This window comes from Sporisorium graminicola, chromosome SGRAM_19 (assembly GCF_005498985.1).
Source record: "Sporisorium graminicola strain CBS 10092 chromosome SGRAM_19, whole genome shotgun sequence".
Lineage (NCBI taxonomy): Eukaryota > Fungi > Basidiomycota > Ustilaginomycetes > Ustilaginales > Ustilaginaceae > Sporisorium > Sporisorium graminicola.
Window position 1 is genome coordinate 514,449 of NC_043728.1, and position 18,240 is coordinate 532,688.

At 57.2% G+C, this 18,240-nt stretch overlaps 6 protein-coding genes across 6 annotated transcripts; 2 read left to right on the forward strand and 4 right to left on the reverse strand.

The window, feature by feature from the left end:
- Positions 1–1,279: 1,279 nt before the first annotated feature.
- EX895_003132 (uncharacterized protein) lies at positions 1,280–2,267 on the reverse strand (the record flags this gene model as incomplete). Its single annotated transcript, XM_029883730.1, has 5 exons — positions 1,280–1,310; positions 1,403–1,433; positions 1,510–1,711; positions 1,806–2,105; positions 2,193–2,267. The coding sequence occupies 5 exons, from the start codon at positions 2,265–2,267 to the stop codon at positions 1,280–1,282; spliced, it is 639 nt and encodes a 212-aa protein (XP_029740021.1).
- A 1,339-nt stretch (positions 2,268–3,606) lies between these two features.
- On the reverse strand, positions 3,607–5,370 carry EX895_003133 (uncharacterized protein; the record flags this gene model as incomplete). The annotated part of the gene is made up of 1 exon (XM_029883731.1): positions 3,607–5,370. One exon carries the CDS (start codon positions 5,368–5,370, stop codon positions 3,607–3,609), a length of 1,764 nt encoding a protein of 587 aa, XP_029740022.1.
- A 1,555-nt stretch (positions 5,371–6,925) lies between these two features.
- Positions 6,926–9,295, forward strand: EX895_003134 (uncharacterized protein; the record flags this gene model as incomplete). Its single annotated transcript, XM_029883732.1, has 1 exon — positions 6,926–9,295. The coding sequence occupies one exon, from the start codon at positions 6,926–6,928 to the stop codon at positions 9,293–9,295; it is 2,370 nt and encodes a 789-aa protein (XP_029740023.1).
- A 225-nt stretch (positions 9,296–9,520) lies between these two features.
- EX895_003135 (uncharacterized protein) lies at positions 9,521–11,227 on the reverse strand (the record flags this gene model as incomplete). Its single annotated transcript, XM_029883733.1, has 1 exon — positions 9,521–11,227. One exon carries the CDS (start codon positions 11,225–11,227, stop codon positions 9,521–9,523), a length of 1,707 nt encoding a protein of 568 aa, XP_029740024.1.
- Positions 11,228–12,544: 1,317 nt separating this feature from the next.
- On the reverse strand, positions 12,545–14,554 carry EX895_003136 (uncharacterized protein; the record flags this gene model as incomplete). Its single annotated transcript, XM_029883734.1, has 1 exon — positions 12,545–14,554. The coding sequence occupies one exon, from the start codon at positions 14,552–14,554 to the stop codon at positions 12,545–12,547; it is 2,010 nt and encodes a 669-aa protein (XP_029740025.1).
- Positions 14,555–15,865: 1,311 nt separating this feature from the next.
- Positions 15,866–18,004, forward strand: EX895_003137 (uncharacterized protein; the record flags this gene model as incomplete). Its single annotated transcript, XM_029883735.1, has 1 exon — positions 15,866–18,004. The coding sequence occupies one exon, from the start codon at positions 15,866–15,868 to the stop codon at positions 18,002–18,004; it is 2,139 nt and encodes a 712-aa protein (XP_029740026.1).
- Positions 18,005–18,240: the final 236 nt, after the last annotated feature.

Below are 18,240 nucleotides of genomic sequence, written 5' to 3' on the forward strand. Positions count from 1 at the left end.
CTCTAGCTCTCATGCGGGCGGCGTTGTTATTTTTAGGGGTGATTGCGCTAACCCCTCAAATCTCGTTCCCCTTGCTCTTGTTTTGCTCCTGGGCTGTGGTACTTGGATTGCAGCTTTTGCTTGGGTTGTCGCCAGGCTTTGGTTGCTGTGGCTTGAATCTCTTACCCGTGCTGCACTACGTCGATCCCACCTGCCTGTCAATACACCGTGCGACCATTCAGTGGGACAACAGATGATCGGCAAAGCACAGCACCAGCGGTTCTCCTTTGCTCGCTCGCCCGCCACATCCTTGACCGCAGTGTCGTTGCTCCGTAGAGGCATGCTGCTGAGCATCGCTCTTCCCCTGTTTGACGTCATCTGTAACTCGCCGAGATGGTTGGCATTCCTCAGATTGAGCTCGGCACCATCCAATGAGTGAGAGAAGGAGCCCCTTGCTTAGCTCCAACAACGCCAAGCGGGGTGCCGGTGCCTCTCCTTCATCTGACCACCGTCACGGTGTCTTAGGTTCCAAGTAGCTCTGCTTCTCCATGTGCTCCAACGCGCTGGGTCAGCGTGCGATGTTCAACTCACAGCGCGGAGCAGGCACTCTTTAGCTCGTGCCAGCACATCCTCTTTGTCCTTTCCTTTATTCACCTTCCGAGGTTCGGTTCGCCTCGCCTATCCGTCGCAGTTCGACGCGCTCAGAGCCGAACATCGCCCTTGTTCGCACTAGAACACCTGCCTGCACACGATGTTGAAATCTTGCCACCGTCAAAGTTCCACGTTGAAGCGGGAAGTTTACATCTGCCAGGCACCGTATCTCAGCGCGCGGAGACGAACCCGTGCAGAGGGTCGGAGAGCAAAGCGGAAGTGGAGAGCAACCGGCATCGTGCGGGTGGGAAAGTGGCAGCCTGTGCAGCGTGCATGCTTGCGAACGTTCTCTACAGAAGATTTCGCGTTCGCTACCGTGCGGTTCGAGCCGAAGGACGTCCTCGTGTGTAATGTCGACCAAGGGCAGGTAATTCTCTCGCGAGGATAAATGCGAATCACAACATAATAGAGGCTGAAAAAAGATGGCTGTTTAAAAGCGATCGATATTCACACACTGGCATGTTAGGCGGTCCGGGCCAAACATTGTACTGGGACTCGCCGAGCTTGTCGACCCATCAATTTGAACACAGAACAGCTTCTTCACAAACACACACAGTACACCGTTCCGCCGAGAACACCGTCACAGAGACCGAAGAATCCAAGAACCATTGTGCAAGCTGCAGGACAGAGACTAGGGAGGGTAGGCCGTCTATTTGTTGTGCCAGAAGAGGTTCCGCAAGCTGCAATCCAGACGAAACAAGATAACGAAAGTCAGCGACAGTCCTTTCCTTGTACAACCCTGCAACCACGTTGACAGTGCGAATCTACTTACCTGTCCCACTTTTCGGCATTGTGGTAGAGATCTGTCGATCGCGAAACAATACAAAGCTGGTCAGCATCTCCCGGCATACACCACCACGTCTGCAGCGCACTACTCACAGTCCATGCTGTTGACCATGCCCGACTGGATGGTCTCGCGCCTGTACTCGTGCAAGTACATCACCATCCCCCAGGCGAGGGTAGCGTATGCTGCGAACCACGAGCTGCTTGGCGGTTTCGGTTTGCCCGCTGGCCAGTCCTTGGGCGTATCGGCCCTCGGCAGGAAGGAAGCGATCACTCTCGACGACGTGTACAGCACAATCTGCGAACATAAACGGACACATCTCGTCAGCATGAAACAGCTCGCAACCGCAAAACACTCCGCACATGCTGCCGGGCGGGAGCGTGCTACTCACCTGTTCGTTGACCGGCGTCCTCTCGCCAAACACGTAGTATCCACCAATCAGACCCGCTACCAAGCTGTGCCACTTCGGGACAGGCCCCTTGCCCCCCATTGCTGCATACGCGCGACGCATGGCAATGGTGAGGAACTTGTACAGCGGCGTAAACGTGCCCAGGTTGAGCGCGTGCTGCTTGGTAGCGCGCAAGATGAACGTGAGCTTCTCGCGTGGTGTTCCGCGTCCGAACAGGAATGTCATGACCAGCGCATGTGGGAATCGAATCTTGGCGCCGTACACGATACCATTGCGGAACCCCTGTTGAATCAAACGGGAACGAGAGAAAGGATGTGTTCAGCATTGCCTGCGTCACTGCGGTGTGTTAGCCGTGTGACGCAAACTTACCTTGATGATGGTGAAGATGTCATGGTAGGCGGGATTGAGCGCAATCTGCGTCAGACGCTTTTCGAGGTCGGACATGATCGATCGGCTCTCTATGACGGTGCGGGTGCTGGGACTTGATGCTGCGGCGCTGCGTTTCAGGCGGTGAATGCGTTAAGCTTCGTTGGCGCGTGCTTGCGAAGGGTACCCTTGCTTGACTTGGAGCACGGTTGTAGACTCGATGAGGCGAGAAGGACGCGACGACCAGAAACGTAGCGAGTCTATAGGTGTTGTCAACGACGTCGAAAGTGTTGCGCGCGTAGCCGTTTAGCGAGGAGACGGTAGATCGAGGAGAACGGGAAGCTGTCAAAGCAAGCAAAAGCCACGACATCCACTGTCAGCGTTTCGTCTCCCAAGCACGAGTCTGTATCAGTGAACGTCCAAGTGTCGCTCTCTTTCTCGACTCACCTTGAACCTGAACGAGAACCGCCACGAAGCCGATGCGATGCGATGAGACAGTACTGAACAAACCGTGTCCTGCTCGAAGGTGATGTCCAAAGAACCGGGTGTATCCAGCGAGAACCCACCGCACCCCGGCTAATCAATTGAGCGGAGAGTCGCCATTTTTTCGAACCGGGGGAACTGCACCTCGCCTCTGCCAAAAATCGACATCAAAATCAATGCGGAGTTGGCTGATGCAGCTGTGCGCGTGTGTTGCTTACTTTTTCAACGTGAAAGAGCCCAATGCCCGCGAGCAAAGCACGCCAGCAAGCGCAAGCAACCGGCTCTTTCCGCACGACAAATTCGCTCATTGAGGAACAAGCGGCAGCACTCTCCTCTCGACCTCATCCCTTGTTCCCGCATCCAAGCACGGCAGCACGGCAGCACGGCACATCAATTCACAACACAGACACACACACAGACACACACCACTGATGTTGTAGAACACACTGAGTTAGAAAGGGTAGCATCGAAACAAGACAACAGGGACATACGCACCGCGCAAAACCAACAGAGCGGGCTCGTGTGCGCATTGAGAAAAAGAAAACAGCCACATCCACAACCGTCCTAGCTTCTAGAGCAGAAACGCCGTGCAGTCTAGCGAGGGACTGGGCGGTGCGGAAACAGACAGTCGACAAGGCTAGCACAGCAGCTGCCGATGGGGGTCAGTTCCGCATCCAGCCCGTATAACGTGCGGAGAAACAGATCAAGGGCCAAAGAAGAACAACAAGAGCCGCAGCTTGCACACGGGGCAGCTGGGCCGGAAGAAACAAGACTAGGTCGAAGCGAAAAGAGGTATGACGAGAGCAAAGGGACGAAAGAGGGGCAGCAGAGATAGAAAGACTAAGCTAAATCAAAAGGAAGAAACGAAAGGACCGTTACGATTCGAAAAAGAGGAGGTGGGAACGAGACAGAAGCGACGAGGGACGAGGATCCTTTAGCGCGACTGGTTGCCGTGGTCAATCATCTCGTTGTAGCCCACCACCTCTTCCTCGTTGAGCGACGAACCGGCGACGCTCATGTGTCCTCGGTGGTTGGCGGCATCGGGCGTGTACAGTGACCTCGAGCTCTGCGCCGAAGCCTCGTTCATGGGCGTCGCCGACGCAGCTCCACCAGCGCGAAGCGAAGCATAGTGCTTCATGGCCTCGTCCGGCGACGCAAAGTTGGAAGGCGGTGCCATGCCCGTCTGTGCCGAAACCGTTTGCTGGTAGTGTTGGTGGTTGATGTAGCCGTCCTGGCTGCTGCCGCTTGAAACGCGACGCTGCTGCTGCTGGCCGGCACCGTCAAGCATGTCGTGACCATCGCTGCCCTCGCGTCCCGACTGAAGCATGCTGAGCGCAGGGTAGGCAAGCATCGAGTTGCGCAGGTTGGTGTCGAGGCTCTGTCGCATGCGGTCAACATCGTGGGTGCCAAGAGGGCGAGGGCCCTCGTTCTGGGTAGGGCTCATGAGCACCTCGTCATCATCATCCTCAGCGTGTCGCATCTCATCGGCGCCAGCATAGACGAGGCCGTCCGAGAAGCGCGACGAGCGACGCGCATCCTGGCTGGCACGGTAGCGAGAATCCACCTGGGGCACAGCGGGCGCATCCGGGTCATAGTACGACTCGACGAGTTGAGAACGGCGCGCGTTACCCTGCAGACCAACGCGCGGGAGATGAGACGAGGATCGACCGTGTGCATCGCTCGAGTTGGCGTAGCTGATGCGCGAGATGCGGTCACCGCGCGTGTTGTCGGCAAACGAGATACGAGAGGTGCGGTTGCCCTCTTCGTACATGGACATTCCTCGAGGCATGGCCTCGCGCATCTCGTCTTCAGTGGCGAAAGCCGGGGTGATATCCTCCATCTGGCGGGGCACGCGAGCACCAGCGCCACGGCCAGCATAGTTTCCGTTGATGTCCATGTCGCGCGAAGGACGCGAGAGGAACGAGGCGGGTCGGGTTCCAGGGACGGGGCCGGCAGAACCGTCACCACCAGTAGTCCAGTCTACCGAGATCCTGCTCATGCGCTTGTCCATGTGATCGGCCCAGTCGACGGTCTTGTTGAAGCGCTTGATGTGGAGACGACGGATAACAAGACCGAGGACGACAGCAAGGACAACGAGCGGGCAGACGATGGCGGCGGTCTTACCAGCAGGGGTGAGGTGACCGTTCTCGAGGAATGCGGTCTTGACCGAGTTGGAGAGCTTACCAAAGAAGGACTCAGCTTTGCCAGCGCCCTGGTTGGGAACGTCGTAGTTGGCGTTGAAGGTGGGGCCCATGGGGTTAGACGAGTCCCAAGGCTCGTTGCCGGAAGGGACAATGTTGAACGAGACGGGGACGGACGAGTTGTGACCGAGATCGCGACCCCACCATCGAGGGTCGAGCTTGGTCTCGTAGAGCTGCTGAGACTTGGGGATACCCTGGAAGACGTGGATGGGGAGGTACTGGTTAGGCATGGAGGGAGAGTAGACGTAAATGTCGATCTTGGAGACGGTGTTGTCGAGGCAGGACTGGTCCCAACGGATGTCGGTGACGTTGGTGACCTGGACCTGCTGACCGCCGGCGGGGCTGACGTAGAGACCACCGGCGAGACATTGTGCCGAGTTGTCGATGGTGGAGGCGGACTGGCGCTTGACGATGCGCTTGGTCGAGGCAGGCTGCACGTTGCGCTGCTTGAGCTGGTGCTGGTGATGGTGCATGTGGGAACGAGTGTCGAGCGTCATGATGGGCGACGGAGCGGTGGCGAAGAGATAATCAGTGGTGCGGCGATGCAGGGGTTGGCGTCGAGCAGATGCGCGTTGGCAGATGTAGCAAAAGAACGTGGAGAGCCGACCTGGGCTCTTGTTGTTGTTGTTGTTGGTGTTAACTGTCGATGTCGTCGCGACTTGTTGAACAGGGTGGGGAAGAGGGGAGATGTTGATCCAGAGACGGATCCGAAGGGGGGGAAGGGGAGTGAGCGGGTTGATGAAGTGAATAGTGGGAAGGGAAGGTGGGGCAGATGAGATGATGGCAGTATCGTGATCTGCTGACTGTGAAGAGGCTCGAGAGGATCGTCGCGGTGCAGACGCTCTGTTTTCCAGACGAACGACGAGGACGAGGAGGACAAAGGCGCAGCCCTACACGGCACAGCAAACGCAGAGAAAAAAGAAAAAGGAACAAGAGAAAGGGGAAATAGAAACAGGATCGACGCTTCGACGACACGCAGGCACTTGGGCACACAGATTCGTAGAGTTGAGAATGAGAGTGACAGTGACAGTGCCAGCGCCAGCGCCAATGTCGGCAGCAAAAGGAACACACACGCAGGGGTGAGTTCGCAACAAAGGGCTCGTTCGCTGACACCAACTCAGAGACACAACAAGCCAGAGCGGCAGGGCACTGGAGCCGTTTGAGTGGGATCGAGGGGGCCGAAGGTGTTCGGGCACATTGGCCGAGGATCGGCAGCAAAACTTCGAATTTTCCTGAGACGAGCACCCTGCCTGTCAAATACAGATATGATCGACAAAATACAGCTCGTTCACAAAGTCGTCCCCTGTTCAAGTGCCTCCAACGGCGTGACTTGCAACAACGCGCCGAGCCTTTCTGGGAAGAGCGAATTCAAGCAAGGTTTCGGAACGCGTCTCACGGCCTTGTTTTCATCTGAAATACAAACTGGCTCGAAATGCACATGCACGAGCTTCGAGTCTTGAACGGGGTTCCGTGCACCTGGCTCCTTCGCCCTGCCCCTGCCTTTGGTGGACGCTCAGCACGAGACCATGCCAACCCGACGCTGCCACTGGAATGCCTCGCTGCGTGCCTGACCCGAACGGAGGCTCATCGGCACGGGTTTATTAGCCCCACCGGTCGTTCATGGCCCTATTGAGGACGCTCGGCAGCAGCAGCACGAGTGTTCGTTCATTCTGTGCAGTCAAGGTCTCCTAGCGGGGAGGGCGACGGTTGGTGGCTGGCCGCCATCGACCGCTTTCCCCGTCGCTGCAAGAGGCTGCAAACCAAGTGCATCGGCTAAGCTGCGCTCCGCAGATGGAAGTTGCTTCTGCGATTAGAGGATTGAAATGTTAGATCGTTTGTTCTTGACCATACGTACGACAAAATCAGAGTGTGGAGAAAGGTTCGGAAAACGGCGACCCTTTTCTTCTGGTTAGAAAAAGTCGTTTTTTGTCGAGGAAATTTCGCTTTCTGCACGGCGCAGGAAAGAGTCAAAGTGGGAATTCCTCCTGAAACGCTTCCTTTGCTGTCACCATCCCCATCCAACCTGGCATCCAGCAGCAGCACTTGTTCAAGATGGCGAGGAAGCAAAACAAGGCAGGCGCTGCATCCTCATCGGCACCAGCAGTGGAAGCAACCCTTGCTGCAAGCGCACCAGCCACCTTCGACTCGGAGCTCGATGCCTTTTTCAAAGCTGCCCCACCAGCTCCCGTTACCACCTCTGCACCTGCGCCAGCCGCGCCATCTGTCGCCAGCACCTCGACAGCAGTTCCCTCGAGCTCAAAGAAGCGTAAATCCATCGAGCAAGAAGTGGAACCAGAGGATAGCGACGATGATGCTGCCGAGCAGGACGATTCTGACGACGATGACGATGTAGAAATGGAGGAGGGCGATGGTGATCTTTCGAGTATTGACGAATCTTTCGACGACGAAGGCTCGCTTCTGTACAGCCAGAGCGAGAGCGAGAGCGAGAGCGAAGATGAAGCCTCCGACAAGGAAGACGAGAATGACGGCGAGCCGGAAGAAGACAACAACGAACCCTACGTTCCCCCTCAGCACGAGTCCGTCACCACAGCAAAGACTGCTGAGCCAGCCAAGACTGCTGAGCCAGCCAAGACTGCTGAGCCAGCCAAGAACCGCAAAAAGACCTTCAAAGAACAGCCCGAGCCCTCCGAAGTCCGCGATCAGCGCACCCTCTTCATCGGCAACATCCCCATTGAGGCTGCTCAGTCGCGCTCGGTGCAGCGCAAGCTCATCTCGTTCATCGAGTCCTTTTCACCCTATCCCATCCTGACTAAGGCTCACGCTCTTCGCTTCCGTTCCGTTGCTTTCTCGACGCCTACTGTCCACCTCGATGCCGACGAGGACGAAGACGACGAGGACGATGCCACCAACAAGAAGAAGAAAAAGGGCAAGTCCAAGGAGCGAAGCCAGAACTATCGCGAAGCTGTCGCTGCTGTCGAAGGTGGCGAGAATGCCCAGGCTCCCCTCACAGCGCAACAGAAGCGCAAGATTGCATTCATCAACAAGGATTTCCACGAAAAGGCCAAGTGTGTCTCTGCCTATGTCACCATCGCTCATCCAAAAGCTGTCCTCAAACACCTTTACGAGATCGCACCTCCCAAGTCCAAGGCGAAAGGCAAGGCCGATACCAACAGTGCCCCCATCGAAATCGACTCCAGACTCACAGGCTCCGTCCTTGCTGCCTTGATCGCCTCGTTTGCTGACGGGCAAGAGTTCCAAGGCCGTCATCTGCGCGTTGATCTGGTCAAGTCGATATCCCCCAGCGAGGTGCTCGCCTCGGGTCTCGAAAAAGTCAAGACGTTCGACGGCATCCTCGCTGGATCTAGCAGCTCCACCGTCGATCCCAAGAGCACCCTCTTTGTTGGCGGTCTTGACTTTGAGATGGATGAGGAAGAGGTGCGCGTTTTTTTCGAAGCGCTGCTCGTCGAGGAGCTCGGACCGGCCGGTGATGCCATCACCATCCCCGTGACTGGTCTCGACGGCGAGCGGGTGCCCAAAGCCCTGCTTGACTCGTTGTCCCAAGAATTCCCCTTCGTCGAGCCCGAAAAGCGCAACAAGGTGACCGAGTCCGTGGTGCGCAACGCCGAGTACGTGCGTTCTGTGCGCCTCATCCGCGACGCGGCCACGCAGATGGGCAAAGGCTTTGGCTATGTGCGTTTCGTCTCTCAGCAGTGCGTTGACGAGGTCATGGCCATCTACACTGCCGAGCAAGCGTTTTTGGAATCGATCAAGGGGGTTAAGGGCAGTCTCGGAGCCTCGGCTGCCATTGCTCAGGGTGGCAAAGAGTTCAAGCGTCGATTGAAGCTCAAAGGTCGACCCATCCGTGTCGCCTACTGCAAGTCGCAGACCAAGACTTCGGCTCCCCTTGCTCGATCCAAGAAGAACAACGGCGGCAGCAATGCTCAGGGAGACGCACAGCAAGAGCCGACGACGCCACAAGGCAAGTCTCCGCGCTACGAGCGATCGAGCGGCGCACCGACGCCCAACGGTACCTCCCCGCACGTGCTGGGCAAGCGTCCACGCGCTGCGAACGGTCCCACCAAGATTGTGCCTGGCAGCCCTACCGCCGCGCGCTCTGCCAACCCGGCCGATATCGCCAAGAAGGCCGAGCTGTACGCGACGCTTAGCAAGGACCAGCGCAAGCAGATGAAGAAGGACGACGCGGACCGAGTCAACCGCAGGATGGCCAAGAAAAACAAGAAGCTCGGCGCCGGTGCGGCTGCATCGGGTCCACAAAAGGGCAAAGTGGACAAGAGCCTGCTGGCCGAGGGCGAGAAGGCAAAGAGCAAGGAGAGGGTCAAGCTGAGGCAGCCTGCTGCTGGAGCCGGTGGCGCCGGCAAGGGGGCCAAGCGCTTCAAGAGTGGTGCCGGTGGTCAGAATGGTGCTCCTAGGAGAGGTCCTCCCAAGGGCGGCGCCAAGTAGTGCTCCCCCCACACGATCTGTCAATGTCATCACGATCTTTCATTTCATTTTTGCATTCCGTTTCGTTTGACCCACACCCTGCATCGTGTGCTGTTCGCGACTCAAGAAGCTCCCCACTCGACCGGTCCTCTTCAACGCTCTCCATTCGCTGTCTTGTGCTGGAGAATTAGTTATTGCATTGCGATTGCCACTGACTCTAGAATGTGAAAACGTGAGGAGAGACATCTACGACTTGTCGCGCCTCGCCTGTTCCTCGGCCTGCCTCTGCAGCGCCTGGCTGATCTTGCTCTTTGCTCGGATCTTCTTGCCATAGAAGAACAGAATGAAGGGTACAACGCCGAGCACGGCGCCGAGCAGCGCCGACAGCGTGCTCGCCCACTGGTAGCCCAGCCTGTGGTACATTTTCTCGGCAAAGAGCGGGAAGATGAAGCCGAAGATGTTCCTCGCGAAGCTCTGTGCGGCCAGCGCGGAGCTCGCATAGGTCAGATACGAGTCGGCCAGATAGTTGAACACACTGAGGTAGATGTAGTAGAGTGAAACCATCAGCACGACGACACCGACGATGGGGCCGGCCATCGACGTGTGCGGGAAGCTGGTCCAGGCATAGATAAAGCAGCCGATGGGGAACAGGACGGCGCTGATGCAGGCGAAATAGAGTCTCGCCTCCGGGCCGCGTGTGGGGTAATACTTGCGGTAGAGTCGTTCCTGAAGTGGGTTGAGAAGATTACCCAAAATACCCGCGCATGCGATGGACAAGAACACCAATCCATTCTGTCCTGGCGTGTACCTATGCTGCGCGGTGATGAGCCCAATCGAACTGAGCAGCATGTACATGAACCCCCACGCGAAGGCAATCCAGAGCGAGAAGAACGTCACGATCGGCTCTTTGATCAAGAACAGCAGCGGACGGGTAAGCGAGTTCTTGATCAGCACGCTCACCGATGCGCGCTCGAGCTCCGCCCGTGCCTTGTACCGCGGGTCGCCCGTCGTCTTGCGCATCTTGGCCGCCCTGCGCGTCAGGATAATGCTCCCCCTTGTCTCGCGCAAAAATAACAGCAGCAGGAGCAGGATAAACCCTGTGTAGATCGCCTGAATGTACTGAATCCAGCGCCACCCGAGGCTCTGCCGCTGCTCGACCCACCCGGCCCATACCGGCCCGATACCAGTACCAAAGATCGCGCCCGTTGCAAACAGTGCCATCGGCTGGCCCCTCTCGCTACTCGACCAAATATCCGAGATAGTTCCACCCACCATCGTGCTCCCCGTGCTCCCAAACGCACCCTGCAAGAACCGCAATACGATCACCGTCGCCGTATTGTTCGCCCGCCCCAACCCCACAAACAGCACGGTATAGCACAGGTGACACACCAGATACATCGGGTTGCGCCCAAACACCTCGCTCAGCGGCGCAAGGACCAAGGGAGGCAGCGCAAACCCGAGCGGGTAGATGGCGATGCCGAGCAGACTGAGTTCGTGGTTGGTGATGTGCAGGTCGCGCTCCATAGACGCAATGCCGGGCACGTAGGCCGAGGCGGTGGCGGCGACTTCGGCGGTGAAGAGGACGCCGAGGATGGTGATGCACCATTTGCGTGTGCGGCTGAAGTTGAACGGGTTTTCGGGGTCATCGGGCGGGAAGTCGACCCAGATCACCTCGTCGCTCGCTTGCTCTGCCAGCGTTGACGGATCAGCCTGTGGAACCTTTTCCAGGTCTCTCTCGGCATTGTCACCGGTAGCGCGCTGGGTGTGTTCAGATGTAGCAGGATGCATCTGCGTTGGTGCTGTAGGCGTGACAACGCCGCCTTGGGAGTGAGCGTTTTGTTGCTTTTGAAGTGCAATTTCGTCGACAATGGTGCTGCGGGAAACATGCAAGTCGTGGTGATGCGACGAGAGCGAGTCGGTGCGGCTGCGTGAAGAAGACGCCTCGCCGGTCATGGTGGTATTGGGCGTACTGGCTCCCTCTGCGCCAGTATCAAGTAGATGGTGGGGTAAAGTCGATTGCTGAGGCGGATGAGAAGACGTCGGAGGCAGTTGAGATGCCATTGTTCTGTCTCTCTGTCCAGCGCGAGTCGAGTGTCGATGTCGACCAGAAAAGAAGATTAGCAGCTCGGTTGCATGCGGTGTTGGATGGTGCGAGAAGCAAGCCGGCGGTTCCCAATATTGACACTTGCTTTTATAGCCTGTCTATCAGGCTGAGTCGTCAGGAGATGATAGTGGTAGTGAGAGAGAGGGAGAGGGGGGAAGGCGAACGACGTGCCTTAGCGTTTCAGGCTGAACTGAGCTGTCTGCCAACTCGGCCAAAAACCCGGGCAGAAGAACAAGCGCGCGGCAGGCACTGCACCACTGAATTTCTTCCTCTGGCGGCGTAATTACTGCAGAGTTTCCGGAACATGTCAAAAAGATGGAAAAAGAAACGTAAAGCAAAAGGCTAAACCAAAAACGACCGAAAAAGGATGAGCCGGAGACGGATCGTGACGGATTTGCAACGCTGCTTACAGCTTACCGGCGGTCGAATATCGGTCGGTCTGTTGTCTCTCGCAATCGTCTCGGAACAAGAACACTTACAAGTACCTGTCCAGTCGTCCACCTTCTCATCATTCGGATCAACAAGCCGAATCACACGTGCTGTGATCCCCTGCCGATCGGACATTGACTCGGCATCGATAAGCGCTACCTTGAGAGCTGACGCCAGTAACGACTCGTAATGCGAGCCGCTCCGCTCTTATTGACTCGACGTGCATCTGACTCATAGACCGTGCTGAGACACGGCTCGCATTGTGGCGTGGAGCATTCCCCGCCCGGCAACGCACGAAAAAGGCGTGATCTCAAGCTACATAGCCGGAACAGCTGACCTTCGGCAAAAAAGAGACGGTCACACTCGACAACAGGCGTCATAGGGATCGACATCCGGCCTCAGTGCAGACCGAGAACGCCGGACGGGTCAATCCCAGACGCGGCAATGCTTCTTGTAGCAGCAGAAAAACATACACGGTATACAATGACAATACATGGAGGGCTGCCAAAGAAGGGGGTTTAGCTCAGTTGGTAGAGCGTTCGCTTAGCATTTTCAGAGTGTCTAATTTGCGAAAGGTCGCGTGTTCGACTCATGCAGTCTCCAGATTCTCTCCATTTTTTGCCCCGTCATTCTGTCCACATCTCGACTGGGAGCAAACCTCTGAGTACAACAACACCACACACACGAAAGTCTCGATCTGAAGTATAATGCTACATTGCTTATGTTTTGGGTGATTCTCAATCTCGACGCTGCAAAGGATGCAGCTTGTTCGCACGCTCTTCGAACGCGCCGATCATCTGAGCGCTCATTTGCTCAAATACGTTCCCCGCCACAGCGCCATACACGGGGTTCCTAAACGCATAGACCAGGCTGAACTCGACCCTTGTCTGACCCCCCTCGATCGGATGGAAAGTCCACTTTGTCGAGAGGAACGAGAACACGGGGTTGGGCTGCACGGCTTCAGCCACCACGCTGCTGCTGCAGTCACCACTGCTCGAAGGCGAGTACATAGTCACCTTGGATGTGTACGTCTCGGAGAACCTACCGAATCCGACCGTCAGATCGGCGAGTACTGCAGGCGGCAGCTGATCAGACTGAGAGCGCGGCACAGGCCCGAGCACGCGCGAGTCCTGACAGTACGGCACAAACTGCTTGTACGCATTCACGTCGGCGACCACAGCGAACAGCGTATGTGCCGGGTGCGCCAGCACTTTTGACGTCTCGTACACCGTCCTACCCTGTGCATCGCGGTACGACCGACTGCCTTTGTCGCTAGCGCCAGGTGCGGCGGACGACAGCGCGCTCGATGCGAGCTTGCCCAAGTCCGGAAGACTGAAAAACGTTCGTCGCTCCATTCGAGTCGGCGGCGTCGTCGGCAGCCGAGGTCCGGTAGAGTGAGCCCGGTGCTGACCAGCAGGCGTAGCCGCAGCAGTATGGCGCACACCGTGTGGAGCTGTCGGTCTCGACGCAGCCTGCAGAGGCTGTTGCTGCTGAGACGGCCACGATCGTCCCGCACCACCTGAGCCGCTCGTGGCACCCGCTACACTCTGACCATAAACACTCCCATGCAGGGATGCGTCGTCCTTCCACCCCGCCAGCTTGCGGATGCCATACACATCCACCGCTCCAAACACGCTCGGTTCCTCGATAGCGGCACACACCGCTTTGGCAACTGTATCAACGTGCAGCGGTGGTGTCGTGAGCAAGCGGGCCACGGACTGAGAGGGACTGCTGCCGGCACCGAGACGTGCGATGAGCTGCGCGGGCGTTGGAATGGGCAGCGGCAACGGTGGCGAGCGATGAAGCGCTGCTGATGCTTCCAAGATCGCAGCAGGTAGGGTGGAAGCGGGTCGTGTGTGCGGGTGGTACATGAGTCCTGGTCGCAAGAAGACGGGCCGCACCAGACCCTGCGTCGAGCCCGCGTCTGCCTGCGTCTGCTCAGAACCTTGTGCGGAGACCGAATCCACCGCAGCCGCCTCGTCTCGAAGCTCTCCCTCCAAGCCTGCCCCATCTGCATCTAGAACTGTGTGTGTGCCCTCAGTAGAAGAGCTGCGCGGCTGAGGAGCATGATGTTGTGCAGCAAGGCGTGCAATGGCCGATTCTGCTTGACGCTTTGTGCGAATGTACCTTGCATCCACGACCGGTCGGAAGAGGTCTTCCGCTGAGATGTAGATGAAAGGTGCCGGCTCCGATACCGGGGACGAACTAGATGAGGCATCAGCTGATTGCAAAGAGCGGTGACGCAGCGAAGAGAGGAACGTGTGAGCAACGGCAATCGCGCTGTCTCTGTTCATTTGTTCGTAGCTGAACTTTGAGGCGTCACGCGAAGACGACGGAGCTGACTGACCACCTTGATACTTGGCGTCGTGAAGTGGGTTCGAGTCTTCATTCGAGCGACCGAGATTGAATCCCCACCCCTTTGCAACACCTGCAATGGCGTTGCGCAGAGGGGAAGCTTGAGAAGATTTCGACTTGTAATCAGACTCGAGCAGGATGCCGACGGTATGCACGGCAGCAGTTGCACGATCGGCCAGATGCGCGTACGAAGATGGATTCAGTGCATCAGCGGCGTGCCATTCGATGTTGGGGTTCGAAGACCATGCCGGACGATGACCTGCCGGGGTGTGGTACGGTGTTCCGGACGGCGAGATGGAGAGCACCCGCCAACCTTTGGCAAGTGCAGCTTTGGAGATGGCACTCCCAAGGAAGCCGGCACCTCCCACAACGAGAAGCGTATGTTGCTGCATGCTCGTGCTGATGGCGGTGACGAGGAGCGAGGGCAAGGAGAGTTCGAGCGAAGAGTAAAAACAATCACAATGCTTCTGACGAATGTGGAGCTCGCAAAAAGTCGCAGAAAGAAGCAAGGCCGCCTCAGCATTACGTAAGGAAGACAAGGGATGCTTAGTGATGTTAAGTCCCGAGATGCAGTCTTAGCCAGGCACTCGAGCGTCTGACCAGAGGCCGATCTTGACGACGACAGCTGCCAAAGTGCCTTTGCGCCTGTCAAACCAGCAAACTGGACCCTGCAGAAACAACGCCGCCTCCCCCTCCTCCTCTCTCCGCATTCCGCTGTCGTGCCTATACAGCCTCAATCCTGGCCGGCTATGGTGTCATGCTCATGGTCCTGCACAGCTGTCTTGATCGTGCTTCAAGTGAGACGAGTCGCGGTAGTTGTTGTATACCTTCAAGCACGTGCTGGCAAGACCCTTCGACGAGGCACACGAGACATTCTCGGGGAGATGAAGGCGCGCAAGTGTTTCGCGGTGCCCTTCCTCTCTCGCTCGCTTGCGGTTCGCTTCGAGAACGAGGCTGGCTGCGGACCGCCATCGATAGGACTGTGCCTTGACGTGATTTGCCCCAGGGCTATGCGCGGATGACAAGCCATGTGCATGCAGTTCAGAAGGTTCTCCGTCCATCACGCCGCTAACTATCTACCATCCAGCTGCCACCACTATGTGAAGCGTTATCTTGCACGCATGGCATTCAAGGCAATGGATAGAGATGAGGATACAGGTCTCCCCTTGCGGACGAGTGTATGTATACGTCAGAATCTAGGAGCAGCGGAGTTGGGATATTTCCCGACCTTCGCTGCTCCTTGCTTGGTCACCGTGCTCCTATGCAGCAGCCACCGGTTTTTGACAGCCACTTCGACTGTCTGCTCTGGTTCACGAGCGCTTGAATACGAAGTGTCCTGTCTTCTCTATTTACTTGTCCGTTCCGCCTTGCTCAAAACGCCGTCCCCCGCCTTGTTCTTGACTTTGTTGCTGGTCGTTACCACCGTAGCCGAGGTTTCGACGACTCCTGTTTCGACCGGTCTCGCTCCTTTCCCTTTTGAACGCGGTAGCAAGTCGCCTTCTCTTCCTGATCTAAATCACACCAGCGTTTTGCTCACTCTTCGCTTGACTCTGATCCGATCTGTTTACGGCAACTCCTCTTCAAGCGCGCTTGCCACATGTCGCACAAGGAACCACACTCGATGCCCCTCACTTGCTAGCTGCTGCTCGTTCACCCGTCTCTTCCTCGCCATCACCTGCCCAGCCTAGGAAGACGAGCCGGCAATGCCTCTTTCGATCACGGCCCCTTCCAAGCCATCCTCTTCGTCATCGCCTCCGACATTACCATCTGCTGCTGCCTCGCAAACGGCTCCACTGCGCTCCTCGCCCGACCCGCCCTTCTACCAGTCGCACGGCTCAACACCGCGCACATCCGTCTCGCAATCTAGAATAACCAACGGTAAAGCGCGTTCATCCACACCAACCAAGCTCTACGCGGACTCGGAACTGGATACAACCTCCACTGAGGACTTTTACGACGAGGACGAGGACGACTACCTTGGCCTTCAAGACGACGGTGCACGCAGACCGTTCTTACAGCAGCGGAACAGTGCTTCATCTATATCACGCAAGAAGCGATCCACAACACGCCCAGGCACCAAAAGAACCGATTCGATCAAGATGAAGCCGGCGCAAGCGAGCAAATTCGCCGACTCGTTCAGAGACGACGAGGCGGTCGCAAAGTCTGCGGGAGACGCTGACGCAGGCGATGTGCACTCCGCAGACGGTTCGAATGCGCGAAGATCTTCCTCCCATGTCGGCGGGGAAGCAACGCGTTTGCCGGGCGATGTGACGTTTGACGACATCTTTGACCCGACCAAGACGCTGCGCGAGAACAAGTCGATGATGATCTCGGCGGAGCTCGATCGTATGGGGATGGGCAGGTATCAAATCTGCATCTGGTTCCTCTGCGGCTGCGGGTACTTTATCGACCTGCTGTGGGCGCAAGCGTTGGGGCTGATCGTGACGCAGGTCGCCTTCGAATTCGACAACCAGATCCACGGCTCCACGGGCCCGCTCCAGACTGCCTTTTCTGCAGGCCTCACCGTCGGCGCATTCTTCTTCGGCTTCGCCGTCGATGTTGTGGGCAGACGCTGGAGCTTCTACCTCACCACTTTCATCGCCTCCGTCTTCGGCATCGCCATTGGAGGAGCACGCAGCTTCGACACGCTCTGCGTCATCTCTGCCTTCATTGGTTTTGGCATCGGCGGCAACATCCCCATAGACGCAACGATCACGCTCGAGTTCCTCCCCACCAACCGCCGCTTCCTCGTCGCCGCGCTCTCGTTGTTTCAGCCGCTGGGCGTGCTCGTGTGTTCCGGCATCTCGTACGGGCTGATCCCCAAGTACGCGTGCGAGTCGGCGTCTACGTGCACGCGCCAAAACAACATGGGCTGGCGCTACACGTTGTACACGCTCGGCTGCATCACCTGGCTCATCTTTGTCGCGCGCTTCTTTGTGTTTACCTTCCGTGAGTCGCCACAGTATCTGCTCGCGCGCGGGAAGGACGCAAAGGCGCTCAGCATTATCCAGCAGATCCTGAGGACCAACAAGAGCAAGATGGAACCGCTGTTCACGCAGGCTGATTTCCACGAGGCTGCGAGGCGGATTGCCGAGCACGAAGGAAGGGAGAGGAGTGCGGACGAGGACGAGGAGCAGCAGGGTCTGCATGCGGGCGGGAGAAAGACAACGAATTGGCAGACGGCCAAGAAGTCAGCGAGGGAGATGCTGGCGCTGTTCTTGAATGCGAAGACGCTCTTTCAGAACAAGACGATGGCGAGGGTGACCACGATCATCTGGATTACGTTCATTGCCGACTTTTGGGGGTTCACGCTCGCAGGCTTCTATCTTCCGCAGATCCTGCGCGCCAAGGGAGCAAAGCAAGATACATCGATAGAGACGACCTACCGAAACTACATTCTCATCTACTTCCCTGGCATCTTTGCTGTCGCCTTCGGTGCCGCCATGATCGAAGTACCCAAGCTCGGAAGGCAATGGGCGATGGTGGTATCGTCCGCGCTGATGGCTGTGTCCTTTTTCTTATACACTTTGGTTTCCGGCGTTCAAGGAAGCATCGGCATCAATGCGATGGAGTACTTCTTCCAGAGCTTCTTCAACAGTATCCTGTACGCCTTTGTGCCGGAGATCTACCCCTCACAAGTTAGAGGGACAGCGAGCGGCCTCGCATCAACCCTTGGACGCATTGCAAGCATCGTAGCCCCGCTGGCGGCGGATCCGCTCTTCAGGGACCAGACGGAACAGCAAGCGAAGAACGTGCTCTATCTGGCGGGGAGCATCACGTTGATCTGCCCTATTGCTTTGGCATTCTTGCCTTATGACACGAGGGGGATGAGGGTTTATTGATTTACGCGGTGCCGCCAGCTAAGAAAGACACGCTCGCGATCAGCAGCTGTTGCTGTTCGATGGCATACACGACTCAAAAATACAATCGTAGTACGCATGTCCAGCAGAGAGAGATTGCCAGGGAGTGTGTGATCCAGCGAGCTGACGGGAGGGAAGGCGAGGTTGGGTGAACGACTCAGAAATCTGACAGGATGCCGAAGCTCGGGCCTCGTCGGTGACGTTTCTTCTAGGTAAAC